The sequence below is a fragment of the Alligator sinensis genome, unplaced genomic scaffold (genome assembly GCF_000455745.1).
Source record: "Alligator sinensis unplaced genomic scaffold, ASM45574v1 scaffold143_1, whole genome shotgun sequence".
NCBI lineage: Eukaryota > Metazoa > Chordata > Crocodylia > Alligatoridae > Alligator > Alligator sinensis.
Genome location: NW_005842156.1, coordinates 1,080,140 through 1,091,519, shown reverse-complemented (window position 1 = coordinate 1,091,519; position 11,380 = coordinate 1,080,140). Strand labels below are relative to the sequence as shown.

Below are 11,380 nucleotides of genomic sequence, written 5' to 3'. Positions count from 1 at the left end.
AGGGAAAATGCCTTGTTTTTTATCCTAAATAATTGTATTTGTTACATTTTAGGTTTAGGTATATAAGTGTCAATAGAAAAACTGTAGGAAGTTTTAACATTTTTTATTTGATATCGGTGTTGTTTCATATGAAATTTGCATCCTTTGGAGTTATATCAGTGGTGAGGTAAGGTTTTTAGTAGAGTGAAAAGTATTTGCCCTTCATTGAATACTGCTGAAAAAAACATACAGGTCAAACTCCTGATCATACAAAGAATTTACCAGATGTTTAACTTTCTGCGTTATTCACTTCTCTGTATATATAAGCACCTGGTGAACTCTTTGCAGGGTCAAAGACCCAAGTGTGGCCTAGACTGAAATCTCATTGAAATTAGTGGGAGTTTTACTACTGACTGACATGAGCCCAGGTTCTCACCAGTGGTAATTTCATTGGGAATTGGGACAAACACATTACATTCATGGAGAATATAAATGGGAGCTTTCAGTGTTGTGCATGTCAGACTTGTGCACCAACAACTGGGATAGTAGAGTGCAGATAGTAGATGGCTTGGAATATAAGAAAAATACTTCTAGGAGCAAAAGTCATTTTTTTATTATTGCAGATAATTTTCAAATATTGCAGCAGTCAAGGCAGGGAAATTATAAAGTATAAAGGAATTTAAATTGTGAAGTAAAATTTTCCCAGTTAGGCTTGTAAGTTGCATTTGCAAAATTTGCCTGCACAGTATATGAGTCCTGAAGGTGCACAGGCAAATAAGTAGTTAAAGGGATCAGTGTTCCTTATTTTTCAGTTTGCACTAGCCTAGGTTTTTTGCATGTGGAAATGAGTGACTTTACATACTGTATCCTTTGCAAGCTATTCTTGCACAGGTTAGGCATTAGCCATTAAATATTGGATCAATATTATTTTGTCTAACAGTCAGCAGGAGCTATTTGGATGGAGCTTGGTGTAGTGATTTTTAAATGTGCATCTTTTCCCCAGATATTGCATTGAAATAATAATACTAACTATGGGTTAGAAAAAGCAGAAGCTGCTACTCTTGTTGGCACTTCTTCCCGAATTGCAATTTTGAGGACATTTTAATCCTTTCAAAAAGTTTGGATTCCTCCATTTGAAACTTTAGAATATGTAGTGTGTCTCATGGGAAGGAAACGATAGGACTTGGCCATAATGAAAGTAAAGAATATAATTTTATTGAGCCCAGTGGACAGAGATCCTGCTGCTCTCCCAGTCTAAAACCAACGTTGATTCAAAAGGCCTGAGCTGCATGGTGGCACTACATAGGGCCTCCCTAAGACCTGGCTTCCCTTTGGAAGGACTGCTGGCTGCATCAGGAAATAGAGACCATGCGTTTCCAAGAGATTCTATTTGTGCTTATCTATGTCTGTCAACTTGTCTATTAACTTATAACACTGATAATAAAGAAAAATTACGTTCGTATGGTATGAAATGGACTGGGGCTTGCAGTATTGCTGGCAAGATTGGAGTGAGTGTCTTGCAAAATACACTCTCAGAAACAAATCTAGAAAGAATAGTAGCTCTCAAGATGCTAGGTTGTTAATACAGGAAGTAGAGATAAAATGTCATTAAGAGATTTATTTACAGAAAAAGCACATAGTCACGTGCTATATAAAGGAAACCCAACAAATTATGTGATCAGCTAACAGCCTTTCCCTTCTAGCCTGACTACAAGTGGCTAAAAATGATTTCTCTCTGTAAAATGAAAAGTAGTTTAGAAGTAAATGGTACTCTGGAATAAAAGGCAGCCAAGACCATCAGCTTGGAGCCTTTCCATACAATAGACGTACAGCCAAATCTAAAGTCACAAATACAAATGCCTAAAGAGTCTGCCAGAGGCCAGGGAGCCCAATACCTTCCACAGCTTGGTATGCATATCCTCTGAAAGTTTAGAAGGAAAAAAGAGATGGTGTTTGACTTTGTTTAGCAAATGTGCATGAGGTAATTTTTTTAAAAGAATAGTTTTGAAGACAAGGCATTAGTAAAATATACATTTCAGTGAATTTTTCAGTTTAAATGACTTTCCAAGTGTTGCCAGTTATTTTCTCCTTTACTTTTACTGAAGTGTTTGCATTACCATTATCATACTGGGTTCAGCCAAAATTGGCTCAGGTGAAACTTCTGTTTTTCATACCCTGAAAAACTTGAAGCAGCAATGCTAAACCAAACCAAACCAAATCCTCTCAGAAAATGTTTACTGTATTTATATTTAATTTGTTATATTTATATATTATATATTTATAATTTAATATTGAGTTGAATATTAAATATGTTTTAATGTTGATCAGCTTTTCTATATGGTTATAGTAAAATCAAAGAATGACAAATCCATCACCTTAGCAAAATATGGTTGATTAGGTAGTTAAATGGTTAAAGCAGTGTTAAGAGTTGAATCTGACCAGTGCCAAGAGATGTTTCTTATCCACCAACTTGATTGCAAAATTATACCCCTTTTTATACTGTTTTGACTCCATTACTTAAGCTTCTTGGCCTATCATATCAAGCTTATTAATATAAATCAATGTATGTCAAGAATGCTTCTAAAAAATAAGGAAAAAACCCTTTTGCCGGGAACAAAAACATGTTATGCTTAAAACTTATTTGCATTATTTTATTTGTCAAGATTGCCATAAATTAATTATGAACTTTCCCAGGTCTTAAAACCTTTGCCTTACTTGCACTTCATGCAATACTGCATAACTAATAATGATTTTGCCATTACTGTTTACAATTTTAGGCCTAGTATAACTTTTCTTTAGCCTGGCTCCTTGCTACCACTAATAGCTATGTTTTATAGTCTACATTCTGTAAGCAAATTGTATTTCCCTTAAAGCCATTGTGGGCCTCGTGGGTCACAAAGGAAGTTTGTAACAGATCCTGCAAGAGAGGCTTGCCCTCTGTGCTCCAAATGTTTTCTTCAGACCAGCAGACATGATGCTTTAAAATGAAATTGTACATTGTAACATTTGCAGTATTATTTAATGCTCATAATGAGAGAGAAAAAAGAAAATGTTATGGGAAATGGGCCTGTCCTGTCGTCTAGCAACAGTGCTCTCCACTGCCATGAGAGAGACCAACGTTTAATATTGCACCCAGTCTATCATTCCACAGGCCAGCATTCCTGTGACTGTTGTGGAGCCACCACATTCAGGTTTAAGAGGAACTGTCTGTCTCATGTCATTCAGCAGCAACCACTGTGGCTGAACAGAGACAGGTGTTGACAATCCTTCCAAACCAGAAAAGTGATGACTGTGACTAAAGACATCAAAAGTAGGATTATTGAGATTATTAAGGAAAGAGCGATAGTGCAGAGAGAAGTAGGAACCATGAAGATGATACATCTGAGGTACTCCCCCAAAAGGCTGGTAAATTTTACTGCCTCTGTATCTTTGCAAGGACTGGGACTCTAAGCAGAAATTACAAAACTTAATGAATCATGTGGTGATTTTATGATGTACTATAGATTAGATTAGATGTATTTTACTGCTGTGTGAGAGATCCTAGTCCAAATTTCCAGTAGTGAAGTTGGTGCACTGGTATTAATAAGCACTATTTGTTTTCATCCAGTCATTTTCTTTTCTAAACTATTTGGATATAAACAAATGGTAAAGGGAATGTCCTTAATTTGACTCTTTTCCCTAGCACAAGTACAGTATTTAAAGTGTTTTTTTAAATGCAGATTTCTTTTAGAGTTATAATTTAGAGAGACAGATCTGTTAAAAGTGGAATTTACTCATTGCTTTATGCAGGGTGATATTTGTGGAAGACTTAAATTGTGACGGTGATAAAGTTTCAACTATTTCTGAATAAGTTACAATATTTGAGACCCATGAAATACAAAATACTATCAATATGAAGTACCATGGCAATTAGAAATGTAATAAAATGAAACAAAGAGATTCAAAGCTACAGTCCATTTTACTGCTAATGGGATTAACAGCAAGGAAAAACTACCCATGCAGAGGCTAAGATAAACATCAGAACAATGTTTCAGCTACGGGTCATTTAATTAGTCTATTGAAGCTGTTTTTACTTCATAGAAATAGTATGGGATTTTTTTCCACTAAATAAGTGCATTATTTGCTTTCCCCCCTTCTTTTGTTTCATAGAAAGCAGCTAAGTATTGTATTTATTATTTCAGTTTAAAATATTCAGAAATGCAGAATGAAAGTGTAAGCCTTAGGAAAGAATATTTTTATCCCACTTGCTTTTTAACAATGAAGAAATGCTTGGATGTTTAAATACACTAGCTCAGGAAAGTGATTAACAGTGGCTGTTGGGGCCCAAAATACCTTGCGAGGCTGCAGCAAGGGAGGTGCCTCCTCTCCCACCTGCCCTTTTCTGATTGTTTTGTAAGTGAAGAACTGGCACAGATTACAGGGAAAAATTTTGATTGGTGCAGAAAATTGGAGCATTTTACAGTAAATGGCAACGTAGGGGAAAACAGTACTTTATTTCTTTCAGTCCTTCAATTTTCCTTCCTAGTCACAACCTCTTGCTCTGTGATGTAGCTTTTATTTTATCAGCTCCCATCACTGTTAGCTCTCTTGCTACCAGATTCTCAGTATTACTGCCAAATCCGTCCTCTTGCTAGCTCAGTTTCCCTAAAGCACCTCAGCTCTCTTCAACCAAAGTGTTCCTGACCAAGAAACAACATACCCAGACCTACTTGTTTCCATAACTTACCTCAGGGCTAAGTATCCCACTTCTAGTTGCTTTCCCTCTTAGCTACTAGAATCCATTTATTCAGTTCAGAAACTTATCCCCTATAACATCCCAGGAGCTGAATATTTTTGCTAGAAACCCACTGAAACAACATTTGCCAACTCTGATATTTTTTATCATGAATCTTGCATGTATTTGGTGCTTTTTCTAAAAGTATCTGCCTCTAGGAGCTGGTACTCACTCAAGATGTCCAGCATTCATTAACAAAAAAAAAAGAAAAAAAAAAAAGGCAAGTTTTAGGCCTCATGGTTGACAAAAAGCTGGAAAATATATTTTGTGGAATGATCACTTACTAATGTCTTCCTTCAGCAGTCTGTTTCTAGATCACCTTCTTGGCTGATCAGGTTCTTTGGGTAAATCCGATATTTTTATTAGACCAACAATTTGACTTAGTTTAATACAAGATATATTATTTGAGTTGGTCTAATAAAAGATATTTGATTTACCCAAAGAACCTTGTGTGCCTATGTCCGTAGACCAACACGGCTACAACCTATACCCCCGATCACCTACTATTCATTTAGTCAGTTGAAGCATTTGGGGGTTTAGAGAAAAATAATTAGAGAAAAATTGGTGGTTAGATGACTTGAAATAAAAAAAATATCTTCTCAGATATCATGGGAGAAGGTTAGAGGGAAGTGTGAAACCTCCAGTTCAGTCTGTATAAAGACCCTAGAATGAAAAGGAAATTTTGCCAAACTTATAGGTTAGACAGACTTAAAAAGAGCAAATAGTTCATTCTAATTTTTTGTGTGTGGCATAAATAGCTTTAAAGCAAAAAGATAAACTAACTCTCTCCTGTTTCTACAAGCATTTGTTCTATGTAAATAGTCTTATTGAAAGTTGCTGTGCCTACTCGCATGCGTCTGAGATGGCGCTACACTGGTTCGTACGCAGATGGTTATCATCTCATGCATAACAACTAGAAGCTTCCCCCCTCCCCCGTTAACATGTTTTACTTTACAAAACCTAAATACTGGTTAGGGGGGAAAATATTTAAATCAGTCTGTCCATATTTAGCTGGTGGGAATTCAGCATCTTAATCTTAGGATTCTTACATTTTGGTTCCATTTAAGAATCTGAACTTGAGAGGATCTAAACTGAGTGTTAATATCTCCATATATAGTTATATACTTTATTAAGGTGAATAAAATCTAAATTATGATGCAAATAAATAAATCACTTGCTCATAACTTGCTTTCTTTGATGTTAAATAACTTCCTATGTTATTTTGAATTATTTGCTTGGCAAGTTTTTTGGAGTCCCTAAGGACATGCTCTCTTGGCCTGCCTAGTTTCTTGTAAACCTTCTTGCTTTGTATTCTGAACCATCTTGTACTGAGTGATCACTCAGTCTAGGACAGGAGTTGTCAACCGGGAGTGTGCATACCCCTGGGAATCCTTGGGAAGGCATTAGCGGGTACGCATGGGCCGGCAGCGATGGAGCACCGCCACCCACTACCCCGCACCACCACCTCGCAGGAGCAGGGCTGGGGTGGGGTGAGGGCAGCGGTGCCCCTCTGTGGGCTGCACAGGTGCTGCTCAGCTGGTTAGACATGAGGGGTGGCGAGGGGAGATTGCATGTGGTGGATGGCTGCTGCTGCCATCCACCACCCCAAGCTGCTAATTTCAACATCTGGCCGCCCGCGCGCGCTCCGCATTTGGCTGCTGGGGGCACACTTATTTAAAAAGGTTGAAAACCCCTGGTCTAGGAGGCAGGATACTGGATTAGGCAGACCATCGATGTGTTCTAGTGTTTCTTTTGAGCTTTCTAAATCTCTGTGCCCACCACTTTACACATGATAGTGAAGGTGCTTCATATTCTAACAATGATGCTGATACTGAAGCTTTTTTTCCTTGCAGACTACCCAACATGTGAACAGTTATCTTGTGCAAATGGAGCATGTTTTAACGCAAGCCAACGTTGTGATGGTAAAGTCGATTGCAGGGACTCCTCTGATGAAGCTAATTGTAGTAAGTCCTACATTCAAGATAAGTCATAGTAATTGCATTATGTATGCTTCCTGTAATATAAATATTGCAATTTATTTACAGAATCTGAATATATATATACTTGCTTTTTTACATTCAAATATCTTTCAGCTCATGGGTGTGCCAATAACCAGTTTCAGTGTGCTAATGGAGAGTGTATCCCTCGAGCCTTCATCTGCGATCATGATGATGACTGTGGAGACAGGAGCGATGAAAACTCTTGCAGTATGATGGTTTTATTTAGCTTCTTTGTCGGTTGCATTAATACTATTTCTTGTTTTCTTAAATTCCACAACAGTTTTCAGGGAGGAAGAGGAGGGCCCTGTTGCATCTTAAGGGAAATTGAAAAGCTGTTTTAACTTTGCTTTTTCCTCTGAAATAATGAAAGGTATCTGTGCTGCTTTAACAAGGAAGTATTCTTCAAGGATAATTTGCCATGAAATATGTGTTTGTATAGTACTATATGCACTGAAGTTAGTGGAAATTTTCTTTTTGATAAATGGCCTTGTGTTTTGTTAATTTCTTTGTTAGCTCAAATTGCAGGTAACTCCTTTTGTTTCCTATGTTCAGTAGTTGTTGAATATTTTTAAAAGTATTAATTTTTAAATTAATAATTATTAATATTTTAAAAAGCTGTTTGGTTCATTTTTGTTTTAATCATTACATATACAGATCAGAAGCTGGGGGGGAGGGGAGGGGGGCTGCAGGAAATGTGGAACAATTAGATCCAGTCACACAAATTCTAGGAAAAGACAAGTACTTTTTTATTCTTTCTTGGTTTCTTCAAGGAAAAAAATACTCTAAAATGGGTAAAAAAGCAAAGTTTAGAACATGTCTGAAATCTTGAGCTGAGGATACTCTTTAGGAGAGGTTCTGAATGACTGATTTCTCTATTTATCTGTCAATTAACTGTTACAAATGGTAATAGTTTTGTCACTTGGACTAATCCATGTCTTATGTTGTTCCTTTCCTCAGCTTATGTAACTTGCAGGGGGAATTTCTTCACTTGCCCAAGTGGCCGTTGTATTCACCAGAGCTGGATTTGTGATGGCGATGATGACTGTGAGGATAATGAAGATGAAAGAGGATGTGGTAAAGACTAAAGCAAACTTAATTAAAATAAGACATTTTACAAGGCAAAATGTCCTTAACCACAGTGCTAACATTATCTATTTTATGAGAATTTTTAAAAATATAGTGCTCTTAGAAAACTTTAACAATATAGTGCCTTTAGACATGCCCTTAGAAAACTTAAACAATATTTACAGATACTATTCTACTAACATAATATATATTATTGATAACTTATGGGGCTGGGATATTGCTAAGATGGTGAGTATGAAGTGGCTATGCTCCAGTAATTTGTTTTCATAGTCCTGATATTGCACCAGTGGCAATAATAAATTTAAGTAGATATCTGTGGGAGTCAAGTAAGTCCTTCTGTGAAGCCATACTACTTAGTTGGAAAGCACAGTGAGTATGTCCACTGTTAAGCTGCAAACTCAGGACTGAAGAAGGCATATTTTAGTACCTCTGTGTATTCTGAGTGGAGGACCAGATGATCTGTTAGAAAGAAAATCCCATTTTTTGGTTAGTATTCTCAATAAATGTGGTAATTCAATAGCTATCTTTCTCTTTAATAGGTATCTTTTATCAAGTTGCCTTATTTAGAGGACTTCATAGTAATTCTGACTGCCAGTGGTATACCTTGGGGAGTGGCATACAGGGAGGAAGTGGGACACTAGTCCTAGGTACCAATTTAGAAGGAGCAAAAGAACAGCGGCCCCTAGGGAGCCCATGCCACTGCTCCCACCACTACCATAGCAAGCCCTGTTCAGAGAGCTTGCACTGGGGCAGTAGCATCCTGTGCCATTGCCACAACTGCTGCAGCCTCTGTGCAGGGAGGTAAGCACTGGCTTCCCCTCTCCTTGTACTGCCCAGGGTGCCAAAATTTCAAGTTATGCCTCTGCTGATTGTACAGATGATGAGAACTGAACACATAGGCCATTGGTTCTCAGCCTTTTTAGATTCATGGCACCCCTTGTTAAAGTCAAGGTACCCCTCAGCTCTTAATTTTACTTGTTTTTTGATTAGGGAAAAATGAAGCAACTTTTTTGTTGCAAGGAACTCAGAAAATTGACAAGAAGTCAGAATGGTTTTAACACTGTGGATTCCTATTTGAAATCTCTGGGTTTATCTTGTGATTCACGCATAGGTATTTGCAAACCTAACACTGATAATCTTGCATGGCACCCTTAAGTGACAGGCTAGGGTACTGCAGCAGAAAATCATAGATGTAGGCCTTGGTTTGGTCAATATATTTTTAAATTGCTTTTTGATGGAAAATTGCTTATTTGAATAATCACCTCTTTTGTGAACTGTGTCTATTGTTTTATGATTTGTTTGTTTTCAATGGTAGACTAAATGCCTAGAAACTAAAAGGTATAGGCTGAAAATAGTACTTTTCTGCCACAATTTTCTGTGTTAGAATTTCTGAGGGAAAATTGGTAGTATTGAAGTGATGTTGCATAGAATCATAAAATCATAGAGAAGCAGGACTAGAAGAGACCTCCAGATGTCCAACCCCCTGCCTGAGGTAGGATCATACCTATCAAAACAATCCTATACAAATCCATTGTCTAACCTATTAACAAAACTACACAGTCAACGCAGACAAAACCGCAAGATATAGCACCCTAACCAGCCACAGGTAAAGCAGAGGAATCACAGTGGTCAATGTTCTGCTGCTGTAAGGTTTTTAAAATATGCTTGAGAGATCTCAGGAAGAGCGCCATGTCCCCCACTGTGGTGGAAGGCAAAAACCCCACAGTCCATACCAAACTGACCACGGGGTAAAATTCCTTTCTGACCCCAAATATGGTGGTTGGTCTGACCCTGAGCAGAGTGGTAACACCTGCTAGCGAGGAACCTTCGGGTTTCAGCCATAGCAGAAGCATAGGCACACTCCAGTGACAATCCCCAGCCTTGGCTGCAGCCAACACCCCATGGTTGTGAGGAAGGCTTTAAAAAACAAAACACATGTAGCAGCAGGAGGAGAAAAAATGTCCCTTCTGGCCCCATCTGGTGACCAACATAGCTCATAAGCATATGAAATACTCATAGTACAGCACAGGCACAGCAGGCATGTCTACATGAGATGCTTAGTGCACAGTAGCCTAATAACACTGAACAGTAGCATTCTGGGCAAAAAAATGTGCTAATACACTACTGCGCAGTAGTGTAAGTGTTACTAAAAAACCGTGCGCCAGCCCTACTGCGCAGTAACTGAGGTTACTGTGCATTTAGTTATTACTTCATTAAGCAAGTACTGAACTAAATTCACAGTAACTACTGCGCATTAATGAACGTGTAGACGCGCCAAGCTACTCCTCAATTATCCTGGATCAATGCCAGTTCAACCTCTTAAACACCTCCAGTGATGGAGATTCCACAACTTCCCATGGCAGTCTGTTCCACTGACTCACTGTTCTAACAGTGAATTTTTTTTTTCCTGCTATCCAATTTAAACCTACTTTGCCAGAACTTCAAGCCATCGGTCCATGTCTATGTTTGTCTAGTATGGGCCATGTGTTTTATATTCAGTGTTGGCTGCACTTAACCAACTTCTTAGTTGGTTTCCATTATTGAGCATGTGCTTCTTTTGACAGAAGTTTAATGATAGATAATGTATTTAATGAGGTTTCCTTGCATGTGAATGTAAGAGGAGGAACTTTTTTCCCCATGCTGACTGGAGGGGAAAAACTTAGTCTTAGATTCAAATAAATGTAGTAATAAGCACAATGAACAGTGGCGGGTCCAGGACTGAGCCCTGCAGGACTCCACTTAAAACATCCTGCCATTCTGACCTGGATTCATGTATAATTATCCTTTGCTTACATCTGTTGAGCCAGTTGTCTATCCATCTTATGGTAGTTTTGTCTAGCTGAGATTGTCTAAGAAATATGTAAGAGGCAAAAAGTTTAGGCAAAAAGAAACTTTTTTTTCAACTGAAATTTCCATGATACCCTTTTTCCTCTTTTTTGATTAGTCTTTGCAGGCTTCAAAACTGCAAAACCCTTGTTCTGTTTCTTATGTGCCAATCAAGCTAAAAAACAAAAAGGAATACTATTATTTGAACAGTGGGAAAAACATTGAAACGGTGCACTTAACAGCATGAACATTCCCTATATTATAATTTGAAAACAAAGGAAAAGCATGACAGAGAAAAATAGATGCTATTTCTTTAACTTTGTGTACTGTCATGAGGAGGAGCTGAATAATAAAGATGGGAGATGCTTTGGCGGGTTGTCATAAAAGCTGTTTGTAATACTTTTACATGTTCTTGTTGTTTCTTTTCTGTAGAGGTTGGTCGTCAGGAGTGTTACCCAGGGGAATGGGCCTGTCCTGAGTCAGGACAGTGTATTCCACTTGGTAAAGTGTGTGATGGGACAGCAGATTGCCCTGCAGGAGAAGATGAAACGAACATAACTGCAGGCAGACATTGCAGTGAGTATTTGAATCAGCAATACATGGAATAACAGAAAGCCGACATCTTTTTATATGTCTCTAGTGTCCTAAATAGAACTGAGAATTTGGAAGCACGACACTCTTCTAATTCCTTATACCAATAGGTGCGTCTCATGCC

At 38.0% G+C, this 11,380-nt stretch overlaps 1 protein-coding gene across 5 annotated transcripts in view; it reads left to right on the top strand.

Annotated features, from left to right (window-relative positions):
- Positions 1–11,380, top strand: part of LRP2 (LDL receptor related protein 2) — a 208,573-nt gene that overhangs the window by 33,719 nt on the left and 163,474 nt on the right. For all 5 annotated transcript variants that reach the window (XM_025206453.1, XM_025206452.1, XM_025206451.1 and 2 more), the window contains 4 exons: positions 6,607–6,717; positions 6,847–6,960; positions 7,711–7,827; positions 11,098–11,241. In XM_025206453.1, the coding sequence (XP_025062238.1) occupies positions 6,607–6,717; positions 6,847–6,960; positions 7,711–7,827; positions 11,098–11,241 (486 nt within the window). The remainder of the gene's footprint in view (positions 1–6,606; positions 6,718–6,846; positions 6,961–7,710; positions 7,828–11,097; positions 11,242–11,380) is intronic.